The following is a 16,666-nucleotide window of genomic DNA, read 5'->3' on the forward strand; positions in this document are numbered from 1 at the left end:
CTCAGTTAACTCTAGACTTAACTATTCTGATGCATTCCTGCTGGCCTCCCACCTTTTCCTCCGTAAACTGGAGGTCATTCAATGTTTTGCCAGCCACATCCTTACTCACACTGAGTCCTCTGCAAGCATCAAAACCTGTTTATCAACATAATTTGGTTATGCAACGCATCAATTTTGAAATCCTCGTTTACAATTCCTCTACAATCTCACCCTACCTCTAATCCATTGCAACTATCTGATTCTCCTAGATATCTATAATGCTCCATTTTCAGCTTCCTAAGCATCACTTATTTTAACCTCATGGTTGATGGCCATGTCTTCAGCTTTCATAGTCCCAAGTTCAAAAGCTTGTCTTTTTGACCAAGCTTTTGGTCATTTGTCCTAAGCTTTGCCTAGGTGGTTCAGGTGATATATTTGTTTGATAGCTCTTAACTGTGTTGGGGGGCATTTGGGTTAGAGGAATTACTGCAAGCTTACGTTTTTTGTGCAATCCAGAAGGCAGTTGCTGTCTTTCTTCAAAATGAGGTCCTGGTAACATCTTTAAGACTTCTTCAATGCTCCTCCACCCAGGACGAGCCAGCAACTGTGTTAACCGCACACTCAGAGGGGCATAACCACTGTACACATAAGAGATATCATTGGGATTCTGTAATATTAAAACAAAATTACATCATTCCTTTTAATGAGCATTTTAGAGGTTTTAAACTCAGGCATGAAAATATATTTAATTCCTACTGCCAAATAATTTTCAAATAATGTAACTACATTTTTACATTAAAATTATAATAAATGATTTCAAGTGAACATAACTGTGATTGTTTGATCAAATACTTAGCCAACAAGGAAACTGGAAAAAAAAATTTGCAAAGACATGCTTGCCTCTTCTTGAATTATCAGTTAAAAGAAAAGTTTCCAAACATATGGTCTAACCAAAGAAAAGGTTCCGAGTACCTATTTGGTAAGGTTACTAGATTTTTTTTCTTTCAATAGTCTGTTTGAGAATTCAGAACAGTGGGAATGGGTGCCAGGGCAGTTGCATGCTCCTCCTGTAGAATGTGGGAGGGAAGGGTCACCACTAGTATCCCCACTGACTTCTTCTGTGGGAAGTGCACCCAACTCCAGCTCCTCAGAAACTGCATTAGGGAACTGGAGCTGGAGCTAGATGAACTCTGGATCATTTGGGAGGCTAAGGGGGTGATAGAGAGGAGTTATAAGGAGGTGGTCGTACCCGAGGTACGGGAAAAAGGTAGCTGGGTGACTGTCAGGAAGGGGAAAGGGAATAGGCAGACAGTGCAGGGATCCCCTGTGTGTGTTCCCCTTAACAAGTACACCTTTTTTTTTGGGGGGGGGGGGGAGGAAAGAGGAGAAGACGACGACGTACCAGTGTAAGCTGTGGGGTACAGGTCTCTGGCAGAGTCTGTCCCTGTTGCTCAGAAGGGAAGTGGTGGGGGGGGAGCATTAGTCATTGGGGACCCTATAGTTAGGGGACAGATAGGAGATTCTGTGGGAACGAGAGAGACTCACAGTTGGCGTGTTGCCTCCCAGGTGCCAGGGTCCACGATGTCTCGGATCGAGTCTTCAGGATCCTTAAGGGGGAGGGGGAGCAGCCCCAAGTTGTGGTCCACATAGGCACCAATGACATAGGTAGGTAAAGGGATGGAAATGTAAGGCAGAAATTCAAGGAGCTAGGGTGGAAGCTTAGAGCTAGAACAAACAGATTTGTTACCTGTTTCACGTGCTAGCGAGGCGAGGGAGAGCAGTTGAACACATGGCTACAGGGATGGTGCAGGAGGGAGGGATGCAGATACCTGGACAATTGGGGCTCATTCTAGAGTAGGTGGGACCTCTACAAACGGGATGGTCTACACCTGAACCAGAGGGGTACTAATATCCTGGGGGGGGAAATTTGATAATGCCCTTTGGGAGGGTTTAAAAACTAATTCAGCAAAGCGATGGGAACCTGAATCGCAGCTCCAGTGTACAGGAGGTTGAGAGTAGTGAGGTCATGAATAAGGTTTCAAGGTTGCAGGCATGTACCGGCAGACAGGAAGGTGGTTTGAAGTGTGTCTACTTCAACGCCAGGAGCATCCGGAATAAGGTGGGTGGAACTTGCAGCATGGGTTGTAGCTGGGACTTTGATGTTGTGGCCATTTCGAAGACATGGGCAGAGCAGGGACAGGAATGGTTGTTGCAGTTTCCAGGGTTCAGATGTTTCATTAAGATCAGGGAAGGTGGTAAGAGGGAGAGGTGTGGCATTGTTAGTCAAGGACAGTATTACGGTGGCAGAAAGCACATTCGAGGACTCGTCTACTGAGATGGTATGGGCTGAGGTTAGAAACAGGAAAGGAGAGGTCACCCTGTTGGGAGTTTTCTATAGGCCTCCAAAAAGTTCCAGAGATGCCGAGGAAAGGATTGCAAAGATGATTCTAGATAGGAGCGAAAGTAACAGGGTAGTTGTTATGGGGGACTTTCACTTTCAAATGTCGACTGGAAACACTATAGTTAGAGTACTTTAGATGGGTTAGTTTTAGTCCAATGTGTGCAGGAGCGTTTCCTGACACAGTATGTAGATAGGCCAACAAGAGGCAAGGCCACATTGGATTTGGTACTGGATAATGAACCAGGCCAGATGCTAGATTTGGAGGTAGGTGAGCACTTTGGTGATAGTGACCACAATTCGGTTATGTTTACTTTAGCGATGGAAAGGGATAGGTATATACTGCAGGGCAAGAGTTATAACTGGGGGAAAGGCAATCAGGCAAGAATTAGGATGCAATAGAATGGGTAATGAAACTGCAGGGGCTGGGCACAATTGAAATGTGGAGCTTGTTCAAGGAACACCTACTGCGTGTCCTTGATAAGTATGTACTTGCCCGGCAGGGAGGAAGTGGTTGAGCAAGGGAACCATGGTTTACTAAAGAAGTTGAATCTCTTGTCAAGAGGAAGAAGGAGGCTTATGTGAAGATGAGGCGTGAAGCCTCAGTTAGGGTGTGTGAGAGTCACAAGTTAGCTAGGAAGGACCTAAAGAGAGAGCTAAGAGGAGCCAGGAGGGGACATGAGAAGTCTTTGGCAGGTAGGATCAAGAAAAACCCTAAAGCTTTCTACAGGTATGTCAGGAATAAAAGAATGGCTAGAGTAAGATTAGGGCCGGTCAAGGACAGTAGTGGGAAGTTGTGTGTGGAGCCCAAAGAGATAGGAGTGGCGCTAAATGAGTATTTTTTGTCAGTATTCACACAGAAAAAAGACAATGTTGTAGAGGAGAATACCTAGATACAGGCTATTAGACTGGACGGGATTGAGGTTCACAAGGAGGTGGTGTTAGCAATTCTGGAAAGTGTGAAAATAGATAAGTCCCCTGGGCCGGATGGGATTTATCCTAGGATTCTCTTGAAAGCTAGAGAGGAGGTTGCAGAGCCTTTGACTTTGACCTTTATGTCATCATTGTCTACAGGAATCGTGCCAGAAGACTGGAAGATAGCAAATGTTGTTCCCTTGTTCAAGGAGGGGAGTAGAGACAACCCTGGTAAATATAGACCAGTGAGCCTTACTTCAGTTGTGGGTGAAGTGTTGGAGAGGATTATAAGAGATAGGATTTATAATCATCTAGAAAGGAATAATTTGATTTGGGATAGTCAACACGGCATTGTGAAGAGTAGATCATGCCTCTCAAAGAACTCAATAAGGTTTGTGAAGGTGACCAAACAGGTGGATGAGGGTAAAGCGGTTGATGTGGTGCATATGGATTTCACTAAAGCATTTGATAAGGTTCCCCACGGTAGGCTACTGCAGAAAATAGAAGCATGGGATTGAGGGTGATTTAGCAGTTTGGATCAGAAATTGGCTAGCTGTAAGATGACAAAGGGTGGTGGCTGATGGGAAATGTTCATCCTGGAGTTCAGTTACTCGTGGTGTACCGCAAGGATGTGTTTTGGGGCCATTGTTGTTTGTCATTTTTATAAACGACCTGGATGAGGGTGTAGAAGGATGGGTTAGTAAATGTGCAGATAACACTAAAGTCAGTGAAGTTGTAGGTAGTGCAGAAGGATGTTGCAAGTTACAGAGGGACATAGATAAGCTGCTGAGCTGGGCTGTAAGGTGGCAAATGAAGTTTAATGCGGAAAAGCACGAGGTGATTCACTTTGGAAGGAGTAACAGGAATACAGAGTACTGGGCTAATGATAAGATTCTTGGTAGTGTGGATGAGTAGAGAGATCTCAGTGTCCATGAGAATAGATTCTGACAGCTACCACCCAGGTTGATAGGGTTGTTAAGGCGGCATACGGTATATTAGGTTTCATTGTTACAGGGATTGAGTTTCAGAGCCATGAGGTCATGTTGCAGCTGTATAAAACTCTGGGGCGGCCACACTTGGAGCATTGTGTATAGTTCTGGTTGCCTCATTATAGGCAGGGTGAGGAAGCATTGGAAAGGGTGCAGAGGAGATTTACCAAGACTGTTGCCTGGTATGGAAGCAAGGTCTTATGAGGAAAGGCTGAGGGAATTGAGGCTGTTTCTGTTAAGAGAGAAGAAGGTTAAGAGGTGACTTAATAGAGACATACAAGATGATCAGTGGATTAGATAGGGCGGACAGTGAGAACCTTTTTCCTTGGATGGTGATGGCCAGCACGAGGGGACATAGCTTTAAATTGAGGGGTGATAGATATAGGACAGAAGTCAGAGGTAGGTTCTTTACTCAGAGAATAGTAAGGGCATGGAATTCCCTGCCTGCGACAGTAGTAGACTCGCCAACTTTAAAGGCATTTAAAATGGTCATTGGATAAACATATGGATGATAATGGAATAGTGGAGGTTAGATGGGCTTCAGATTGGTTTCACAGGTTGGCACAACATCGAGGGCCGAAGGGCCTGTACCACGCTGTAATGTTCTGTGTTCTGTTCTACGTGTCCCAATTTAAGAAGCCAGCACAAGTCTATTAAACTTTGTTGCAACAATTAAAACCCAAATAAGACAAGGAAGCTGGTTATAAGAACAGATGCTACACGTCAGAAACCTCAATTTCCAGTAAACATTTGCAGGATTTATTGAATATTAGCAGGTCATATGACAATTAAGCAATAACCATCACTACTTCCAGAAACAACACCAGTTCCCAGACCATCATACAAGTCAGTCATTCATGGATAACGCTACAGGACTTTATATCAGTCACTCCCATGAATGATATAACATCCTGTATTTCCATCCTGATGCATCTGATGACCTTTAGCAATTCAAGAGAAGTCTGGAGTAAAAAGATTGGCAGAGACCAACAATGAGAAGTAATATTATTGCTCACCAAGCCTACAGGAAGTATGGTGCAAATTTGCACCAATTAATCTGCTAGTATGAAATGTGTTTAATTGTTAAATATAGGCCTCTTTATTAAGAATGAAACAAAAAGCTGTCGAATGTTTCACATGATAGCACAGTATATCAAAATTTTACATACTGATTTGCCTGTTGAAGCAAATAAAGCAATCTCATTTGCATGCACGTGATCTGGGTGATTTCAACTACAGACTCATTCGGAAACTAAGAATTCTGTGAAAAATACAGGACTTACCCTTCATCGGTGTTATAGCATGGGTAATTTAAATTTATTCAAAAACAAAGCAGTATATTAATGTTAAGATTCTTATTTTTAACCCATTTAAGTTAACATTTGTTATTCACATTAAAGGAGGACTCAAACAACTAACCTGTTCATTGACGTCATCCATCCAAAGACGCAGAGTTTTTCTTATAGTTGGATAATTATTCCTGGTGCTAGTCTGAGGTTTCAGTAACCCAGCCTTTTCTAGGTTATTTAGGGTTAAAATGTGCTCATAACCATATGTCTGAAATATAAGACACAACACATTTATTTTTTTCTTTGTATTACCAACGTCCCTTGTTTGAATCAAAACCACAAAATTTCAAATGTTTATATCCCAAAACTGTAATTGGTACACACCAGAATAAATAAAAACTTATAACAGCATGTTTAAATGTTTTATACTTCTAATGATTTCTCTTGCAGCATCTTGTACCACTGTTAGATTGGTGAAAAGAGATATGCTCTCAATAGTGGCGTACATGGTGCTGTCTGCTGGGGAACAAAAATATGACTAGTTTATTAATAAGCAATTCTGGCTGAAAGAATGCAGCAGTATTTAACCGATAAATTGAGTAGTGGTGATTGGGTCACTCACCAACCTGTGGTTATTTTCAGTCTACATTATACTTTTTGTTAATGCTGGCAGGAGGAACCATTGGATCCAAACGTACAATTAAGACAGCATGACCTTGAATGCAAGGATGGAGAAATCAGAATCCCTATGGTGTGGAAATAGGCCCTTTGGCCCAAAAGGTCCACACCAACTCGCAGACCCATTCCCCTGTACCCACTTAATCTACACACCCCTGAACAATACAGGCAATTTAGCATGGCCAGTCCATCTACCCTGCACATCTTTGGACTTTGGGAGAAAAGCAGAGCACCTGGCAGAAACCCACGCAGGCAGACAGTCACCAGCAAGTGGAATCGAACCCAGGTCCCTGGCGCTGTGAGGCAGCCGTGCTAACCACTGTGCCGCCATACTGCCCTGTAGGATCACAGCTAATCATATCCACTTCCCTGCTTTTTCTACATAACCTTTGATTCCCCTACTGATCAAGAATCTCTCTCAGCTTTGAACATACACAAGCCCACTGTCCAATAGCTCTGTGGCAGGGAGTTCCAGTAACATGCAACCTTCGAAAGGTCCCCCTCCTCTATGTCTTAAATGGCACCCTTCTATTCTGAGACCATGTCCCCTAGTCCCAGACACCCATGAGGGAAACATCCCCTCAGCATTTATCTTGTCAATCCCCTTAAAGATCCTGCATCTCTAAACTCCAATGAGTAAAGTCCTAACCTGTTTAGCTTTTGCTCGTAAGTCAATCCCTCCACACCAGAGGGCATCCTAGTGAACCTTCTCTGAACTGTCTCCAATGAAATATCAACTTTCCTTAGATGAGAGAACCCAAACTGCTCATTTTATTCCAGATGTGATCTCACCGGCACCTTGAGGAGTTGCAGTAAGACTTCCCTCACCAACACTTTTACAAATTCCAACCTTTGAGGATTCCCAGGAGGAAACAAAACCACAGAAATAATGAACTGCCAGAAATAGCATTTGTATCAACTGCAAGAACACAGCACTGATTTGCAATGGTAAACTGCCTCAAAACTAAGGGCTACAGGTCAGAAACCCAAGTTCAAAGATTTCAGCAAGAACAGTAAAGTAACATTCAACAATCACTACTTTCTTTTAGTGTACCAGCATACACTTAAAAAGACACACAGAACTAGTTAATGCTTTATAATTCAGTATTGTTTTGGCTGTGTCAGACTCAGGGTGCAGGGAATGTGCCTTTTATTATCTTCCAAGTGATGTGGGCATCACCAGCTTTACCAGCATTCGTTGCCAGTTGCCCTTAAGTACCTTTGACATTTGATGTCTTGCACAATAATTAGCCAACTCCTGTAATACAAATTACAAGCAAGCATATTCCACATTGCGAGGATTCTATGATTCATAACTCTAAAACTCCTGCCTCTACTTCAAGATTAATATTGATACAATACTTACTCATTCCTCCTACATTGTATCACACACTTATTCAAATTCTAACTTTCCTCGCATTCTGATAGAAATGACTATGCAGGATGGTGCCTTCCACAGAATAAGGTCGACATAGTCCCAGAGGACCATACAGTTTATAGTGTAGGGGGATGGGCTTAGATTAGTTCACAGGTCGGTGCAACATACAGGGCCGAAAGGCCTGTTCTGCGCTGTAATGTTCTACGTTCTCTCATTAGAGAGACGTGACTGGTGATGAGCTTAATCTGAGGCGGGGGGAGGGGTGGGGGGTGTTGAGAAGGCTGGATCTTTGTGGTAACCTCAGCTGGTGCAGGAATTGAACCCGCACTACCGGTGTCACACTGCATTACAAAGCAGCTGAAAGGGCTAACCAATTCCCCGTACTCACAACTGACCAGCTAGTGGAGTAATTAAAAGTAACTCAGCCTTTGAGAAAAACGCCAAGGAGTTTTCAGAAGAGTTATCAGTCTCTTATCATTGGAAATGACATGACTGTACTGCAGCCTGGATTATTCATCTAACAATAGCCATGAAAAATGTGATTGAAGAAATTATATAAAAAAACGGAGTGTAGTTTATATCTTCATCGCCAAAGGAGCAGCATTTACAATCATCACACTTTATTGCCCCTTTGAAGTGCAAATTGTACACATTTTCTCAGTTAGATCCTCTTTGGAGTTGTACATTCCTTTGTGAAGGTGTGGCTGGAGAGGGTTGGGAGGAGAAAGAAAAACAGTGGCGGTATAATTTGTACTGCATTCCCTTGAAATGTGACTGCAGTCTTTTGTTGCTGCTAATGACGCTTCTGTTCCTCAACAATGGCACATTAGAATGAAGGGCAAGTCTGATCAAAGAAACCCCAGATGAAGGGCTTTCAGAGATAATGGGAACTGCACATGCTGGAGAATCCAAGATAACAAAGTGTGGAGCTGGATGAACACAGCAGGCCAAGCAGCATCTCAGAAGCACAAAAGCTGACGTTTCAGGCCTAGACCCTTTGTCAGAGAGAGGGATGGGGAGAGGGTTCTGAAATAAATAGGGAGAGAGGGGGAGGCAGACCGAAGATGGATAGAGGGGAAGATAGGTGGAGAGGAGTGTATAGGTGGGGAGGGGATAGGTCAGTCCAGAGAGGATGGACAGGACAAGGAGGCCGGATGAGGTTGGTAGGTAGGAAATGGAGGTACAGCTAGAGGTGGGAGGGGGGGATGGGTGAGAGGAAGAACAGGTTAGGGAGGCGGGGACGAGCTGGGCTGGTTTTAGGATGCAGTGGGGGGGTGGGGGGGGGGGGGGGGCGCGAGATTTCAAGGGCTTTCAGTTTGTTTATGACCATAATCCTGGTGGAAGCAAGTTGTATGTCAGCAGGAAGTGGGTGGACCTTGAAAATTAAATCATTGACACCTATCGCAGCTAATTTTGGCAACATCACCAGATAATTCTCTGGCTAAGTTACTCAGTTCACTTTAAATGGGAAAAAAAATAATCTGGAAAACTGCTGCTGAGCCATTGGTCCATATTATCATATTTAAAGGAGAGAATGAAAGACTGAAGAGCATGGGTGAATTTGAGAAAGTAATTATTAGCTTTAAACAGCCATACAGGGTCCACAAAAGTATCTGGCTACAGAAATGTACTTGTTCTGATTACGCACGGGAAATGTGAAGGTGGTGGTTGAGAAATATACGTGCATTTTTTCAAATTAAGATTATGTTTTTCTCTCTTGATTTGTAGGCTACCGGCTGATATCCAATTGATTGAATAATTTTACATTATTCAGCTTTTGTCAACAAAACCCCAAACTGGTGACTATAAATAATCTGGAGTCATTCATCATTTTAAAGAAAGGGGTGATCTCTATGGTCGATAATTTATTTTTGCAATGTTTCCACATCTATAAAATTTGGGGCAAACTAAAGGCTCTTTTGCAGAAAATCAGGTTTTACCTACCAAATATACCAGAGTAGTCTGTTTATTCAAAAATACAATGTATTTTCTTTAAAATAATTTATGAAAGCACTAGAGGAAGAGAATAAAAATTAAAGAGCGGCACCTGAAAGTTACAACTTTACAGACTCAAGCTCTTTCCTTTGGAGAAAACAAGGAGACCTGATCAAAAGGTCTTTAAAATTATGAACGGGTTACAGGGCAGATGTGAAGAGATATGTTCAGAAGAGATTTACCAGGGTGCTACCAGGAATGCAGCATAAGAGTTCCAGGTATGATCTTACAGAATGTTTATAAAAGCATGATAGGCACAGTTAAGGGGAATAGCCAAGGTCTTTTCCCCAGCGTGATGGAGTTTGAAACTAACAGGCATACTTTTAAAGTGAGAGAAGAAAAATTTAAAAATAATGAGAGAACCTTTCTTTTAAACAAAAAGTGGTTCATGCGTGGAATGTACTTCCAGAGGAAGTGGGTATAGTTACAATGTTTAAAAGACATTTAGGCAAGTGCTTGAATTGGGAATGCTTGGAGGGCCATAGGCCAAGACAATTGGGGTTAGTTTAGTTTGGGAATATGGTCAACATGGATGAGTTGGACCAAAAGAGTCACGCACCACAGAAAGAGACCCATAAATAAAAGACGGTTAGTAATAAAACCAGAGAACAGCAAAAGGGACAATGTCTTTGCTGAGGGACTTGTTAGAAATATGAGAATAAACACTGGCACTGAGTAATTGGATTGACTGCTCCATTTCTCTGCATTTTTTAAAACAAAACTAGTTCTAGATTTATTTTCTATTCCTTCTATGAAGGAAGTGATCACTTATAATCAATCTATAATTCCAATCTGTGGCATAAATCAACAAAACAGAAATTCTTCGGTCTCTGTGATATTTTGATGCATGAATGTTTTGCAACAAAAAAAAGCGTAGTTTTCCCGGACCAAACAATTCCATAGCCTGTATCTTCAAGCTAATGTAATAAACTCAAGCTGATTTTCATCTCCAGTCTAATTGTGGTGATAGAACTAATATTGATTACTGAGCTGTTGAAGAGGCTTGTGTATTGTGAAAGATCTGTCTTTAGTTTGAAGTTCTTTTGATCCACAACTTTTTAAATATCTGTTTTACTTGTTTCAATCATTTAGTTTCATGACAATGGTGAGATAGCATGCTTTAAAGACAAAGGACTGATGTAATAACATTGTTAGACTAATTAAAAGTTTCCTCTGATTCCACATGTGGTGTGATTTTGATTACAGTAAATTATTTTTAGGGTTAAGTGCTGTAACTGCAACTTAACGCTGAAGTAAAATAAATACATCTTATAGTACATAAAATTGAGTACAGCCTGAAATTTTTGATCTATTTTGACCCTTTATTTTACCCAAGAGAATTATCAGGACAATATGGTATGCCTTAGATTGACCCAATCTGCAACTCTCAAAATCAGCTCTCAATTTGTCCTGTAACACACCAACCCATTAGGTTTACATATGAGTTTTACAAACTTTTGATCAGGGCAGCATAGGTTAACCAAGTAAATTGCATTGTTGCTGTAAGGCTAAACAGCTGTGCATTTTCAAAGAAGCCATTAATTGTAATGATCAAATATATTGGCGATCCCAGCAGTTAACTAAACATTGTACTTATAATTGTTACTGTACCAGCATCCATTTATGATAAATCAAATTAAATAGCTAAAGTTTTATAAATAACGTGGGAACTTCTACTTTCAGTCCAATATGCAATTTTGATTCATAATAATTATCACACTTGCCTAAAAGAAATTTAAAAATCAACTTAAAAACTCAATTATACTGTGAATGAAATCAAGTGACACTGAAATTTCAGCAGTTTTTACCTAAACAAACTACTAGTAGTAGATTAATTATTTTTGTCCAACCTGTAAAATCTCTCTCTTGTAATAATCTAGGATTTTCTGTTTCAGGCCATTATTACATACTGACTGCATACAAACAAGTCGCAGAATATTTATCAGAGGTTCTTTTTGAGCAATGGAATCTTCAATGTAGCTGTTAACCTGTGAACAGAAAAGCAACATTTCCTTAAAGCAGTTCCACTTGTGCAAACTCAAGTCAACTATGATTATCACATTAGTTGACTGTCAGTTGGCTAGAAGCTAAAAATTGCAATCAACTTCACTATTTCTAACCAAATAGCTACTGAAGGCTCTCAATTTACCACCATTATAGTATTACCAGGGTCCTTTTTTCACAATACCTGACTACCTACAAATCAAAAATAAAACATTAAATTTTACCATCCCAACATATAACTCATGACAATAATTCAGATAAATTTCTGCAAGCTTATTGATAATGTATTTAAATTACTTCAGTGCTAAATGTTCAAAATATCACAAAGACTTTTACTCCTTTGTTTTAAATAATATAGTCTGTCTTCCAGTAGAGAGTCGAACTAAAAGCATGAATGGTACAGGACTTCTTTAAAATTCACTCACAGGATGAGTGTGATGCTGACTAGGCCATCATTTATTGCCCATCTCTAATTGCCCTGTTGGCAGTTAAGAGTCAACCACATTGCTGTGGGTTTGGAGTCACACGTAGGCCAAACCAAGTAAGGGTGGCAACGTCCTTTCAAAATGACATTAGTGACCAGAGGGGTTTTTCCAACAATGAATAATGGTTTCATGGTCATCATTAGAATCTTAATTCCAGACTTTTTTTTGAATTCAAATTCCACCATCTTCTGTGGCAGGATTAGAACCGAGGCCCCCAGAACATTAGTGATAATGGGAACTGCAGATGCTGGAGAATCCAAGATAACAAAGTGTGGAGCTGGATGAACACAGCAGGCCAAACAGCATCTCAGGAGCACGGAGGTGCTTGGCCTGCTGTGTTCATCCACCCTCAGAACATTACTTGGGTCTCCGGATTAACAGTCCAATGATAATACCACTAGACCATCACTTACCCTTCATTATAATTAATTAGATTTAAATTAAACAATAAATGAAACGGCAGTTGGCTAATACAGCTACTTGATACAAGTGAAAGAGTGTGTTAATAATTTTAAAAAGAGCTATGGTTTTGTTGTTACCTTGTCAGTATCAATCCCAGACATAAATTCTTGTTCCACAGTCAGCTTGTCAAAGAATGTTTCTGATGCTGAATGTAAACAATTATAGCAATTAAAAAACACCTATTAGCAAGGTTGATTTATAATTCAGTTTATTTGATTAGGTATTTCAATACTTTTATATTCAGGAATGAAATCGATAAGTTCAGGAATCTAAGGAAATCAGGGGGGAATAATGGATTCTTTGGGAGCTAATGGTTGAAGTTGAAATCAACCATGATCTGACTGAATGGCAGAGCAGGCCTGAGGGGCTGCAGAGCCTATTCCTGCTCCCATTTCTCATCCTCTCAAAACCATTGCTATCTAGAAGCAAGAAAGAGATGGGCAATTTGAATATTATACTTTTATATAAAGTAGTATTTCAGAGCTTTACCTGTAATGTCTTTGATGAGTTCAGCAATAGATGTATGATTAGCTAGCGAGGTCCTTGCTGCTTGCATGTGTGGAAGCTGGGACACAAATTGTTTGATTTCACCCACTGTTTTTGCATTATGTCTTTCCTGCAAGAAATGGTTCTGGCTTTAATAATTATGAACTAAATCTGAGACAACTATTTCAAATGAAAACAAACATCTGTATTTAGTATACATACAGATTTCCTCTATTTGTGCATTTGTTTTTCCTCATACCACGCCATTCCTTCCAAGAAAGCTACATCATCTTTCTGAGTGTGCCTCGATCACTAATGTAGCCATCATTTAAGACCATCTATCTTTGGAGGTCTCTCTGCCTGTCCATGTGTATAATCTTCTTAAAAGCATATATTAGATCAAAACTTACTGTACAAGAAAATTACAACCAAGTTTCTGGATGGCACTTGGTTCTGTCACAATATCAAAAGGAACTGGCAAAACTGTAATTTACCAATTAACATTAGCAAAAATATTCTACAATGTTTTAAACAGCCAAATAGTTTGATTTTACATGTACAGAAAATATGGCCACAGCTCTCACATTTGTCCTGATTTCTGATTTGTAGCAGAATCAAATCTGAGGGGTATTGGTAGTTTTCATTATAGGTCCTGGCTGCACCTTGTGATTACTGATATTGAACAAAGGAAGCATTCTACTTTTAGTCTACTTAAGTGACAAATTGCAGACTAAAAATTATACACCATGTTCTTGTTTATAAAACCAATTGCAATATTAGCTCCTTTATGAATTTGAAATAACATGCATCTAGCTGACTGTTTTCACAAATGGAAACATTGGTAGATTGAAGAAATTGGGCAAGTCTGAACACGGAGGTGTTAATGAACACTTAAAAATTGTGGAGGTGTAACTTCTGGTGTTAGAAATGTAATGGATTTTTTTTTCAGTTCCTAATGCCACATTCAATATCCATTGAAAATCAGATATGAGGGTACTTAATTGAAATATACATAAAATTTGTATACATTATGTCCATACACCCAATATATAAAACGTATATAATTTATTTATTGACAATTAACAAACCAAAAGTTTTTAAAAAACTATTGAATGAATCTAATTTTGCCCAGGCAAGTTTCTAAATTTTAATTATGAAAAAAAGGGTCAGCTAATTGTCATATTCTTTTCCTGTCATAAAATCATACAGCATGGAAACAGACCCATGTCAACATGTTCTGAAACTAAACTAGTCCCACCTGCCTGCATATGGCCCTCTTCCCTCCAAACCTCTCATTCATGTACTTCTCCAAATGTCTTTTAAATGTTGTAATAGCACCTGCATCCACCACTTCCTCTGGTGATTCATTCGACACGCTAACCACTCTGTGTATAAAATGTTGCCCCTCACATGCCTTTTAAAATCTTATTCCTCTCACCCTAAAAAATGCCCCCCTGGCTTCAAACTCCCCCACTTTAGGGAAAAAAACTTTTGCTATTCACTTTATCTATACCGCTCATGATTCCATAAACCTCTATAAAAAGGTCATCCCTCAACAACGGACAATGCAGTGAAAAAGCCTGAGCCTATTTTTATAACTCAAACCCTCCAATCCCAGCAACGTGCCAGTAATTCTTTTCTGAACCGTCTCCAGTTTACTAATGTCCTTCCTATAATAGGGCAACTAGGACTGCACACAGTACTCCAGAAGAGGCTTCAGTGATTATAAAAAGGTAAAGTCACCATAGTCTTAACAGACCACAACGCCGCTCCCTTATGGAGAGAGATGACTGGCCATGGTTTAATCTGAGGGTCACCACCAGAGGAAGTGGCTGAGGAGGGGTGTCCTTCATGATATCTTAGGTTAGTGTGCAAATTGAACACACTACTGGCATCACTTCGCAGTGTAGATTAGCCATTTAGCCAAACAAGCTTACTGCTTTGATCTGCAGATATGTTTCACCTAACTGTTTTGGAAATTCAATCTATATCCGTGAACAGACAGCCAATTTCGGACTGGAGAAAGAATTACCTCAAATGCAGCAGATATGAACTTGGCTTTTTTACTGAGGACTGAACCAACTGCATTGAAATTTTTATCCCTGATTTCTGCATAGAGTTCTTCAGCAGAATTTAACTGTAGCTTCTTAGGTTCACTGGAAAGATCTCGGCCACTTTCAGTTTGCTTTTTAGGTGCAAATTTCTCAGGAGGCAGCTTAACATGCGCTGAAAAACAGAATGATTACAAACTCAAACCTAAACAGCATGAAAATGATACATCTTTGTCAAGTGCAATTCCACATTTCTGCATTTTTAAGAGACAACTAACTACTTTGGGTTAGAGTAAGGATGGAAAGACTCTCAAACCTATTCAAGAAATAGTCAGAGAGCACACACAGTAGTGGGAGATACTGAACCAGACCATTTGAATCTTGTATTAGTGATAATGGGAACTGCAGATGCTGGAGAATCCAAGATAATAAAATGTGAGGCTTCATCAGAGGGTCTAGGCCCGAAACGTCAGCTTTTGTGCTCCTGAGATGCTGCTGGACCTGCTGTGTTCATCCAGCCTCACATTTTATTATCTATCATTTGAATCTTGTTGTTAACTGGTCCATGAGATGAGTTTTCAACAACAGAAACAAGCCATCACCAAGGCCATCAATTTCCACCTCCATAACATTTCTTGACACTCCTTTGTTTTGGTTTATGAGCTGCCGGGACCTTCATCCACACCTTTTCAAACTTTAGTATGATTATTCCAACACTTGCTCAGCCAGTCTCCCAGTTTTTACTCTACATTAACTGCAGCTCATCTGAACCTTCAATTCCCATATTTTACTTCACACCAAGATCATTCGTAGATCATCTCACATGCGTGTTAATCTAAATTGAATACCAGTCCGTGACAAATTAAAAATTTTCATCCTTGTTTGAATTGAAGTTGAGACCATTAAACGTCTGTGGCCTCACTCCTTCCTATTTCTGTAGTCTCCACTAATCCTTCAAGCTTCCAAGATCTCTGCACTCCTGTACTTCTGGCATCTCGTCCATTCCCACTTAAATCAGCTCAACAACAGATGTCCCTTCAGTTGTCTAGATTTCCCATTCTAAATCTCTCTACGTATCTCCTTAAAACCTTCTCTTCTGGCCATGGTTTTGATCAATGGTCCTAATACATACGTATGGAGTTTGATGTGGAATCTTTTGAAATGTTATACAACAGCAAAAGTGTTATACAAAATGCAAGTTGCTATTGTACATCTCTGCACAGATCAATAAAGTTTTATCCAATTTAACCAAGAATTTTTTTAAAAAACATTAATTACATGTTAATAAAGCACAGAAGAAATATAAATCAAATTGTCCAGACATATATAAAAACATTCCACAGTAAACTGATATTTTGCCAGAATTGTGATGGGCACTTCATCACAACAAACAATGAATGATGACAAACAGATCTACACACATTATAAAGAACAAGGCAGCACTGTGGCTCAGTGGTTAGCACCACAGCCTCACAGCGCCAGGAACCCGGGTTCAATTCTAGCCTCGGGCGACTGTCAGTGTCAAGTTTGCACGTTCTCCCCGTGTCAGCGCGGGTT

At 40.3% G+C, this 16,666-nt stretch overlaps 1 protein-coding gene across 1 annotated transcript in view; it reads right to left on the minus strand.

Moving 5' to 3' along the window:
• vps33a (VPS33A core subunit of CORVET and HOPS complexes) overlaps positions 1–16,666 on the minus strand; it is a 35,247-nt gene that overhangs the window by 3,581 nt on the left and 15,000 nt on the right. The window contains exons 7-12 of the mRNA XM_048556327.2: positions 15,091–15,284; positions 13,062–13,188; positions 12,650–12,717; positions 11,472–11,609; positions 5,701–5,838; positions 478–646 (exon numbers count right to left, since the gene is read on the minus strand). Of these exons, the coding sequence (XP_048412284.1) occupies positions 478–646; positions 5,701–5,838; positions 11,472–11,609; positions 12,650–12,717; positions 13,062–13,188; positions 15,091–15,284 (834 nt within the window). The remainder of the gene's footprint in view (positions 1–477; positions 647–5,700; positions 5,839–11,471; positions 11,610–12,649; positions 12,718–13,061; positions 13,189–15,090; positions 15,285–16,666) is intronic.

Source organism: Stegostoma tigrinum, chromosome 26, assembly GCF_030684315.1.
Source record: "Stegostoma tigrinum isolate sSteTig4 chromosome 26, sSteTig4.hap1, whole genome shotgun sequence".
Taxonomy (NCBI): Eukaryota; Metazoa; Chordata; class Chondrichthyes; order Orectolobiformes; family Stegostomatidae; genus Stegostoma; species Stegostoma tigrinum.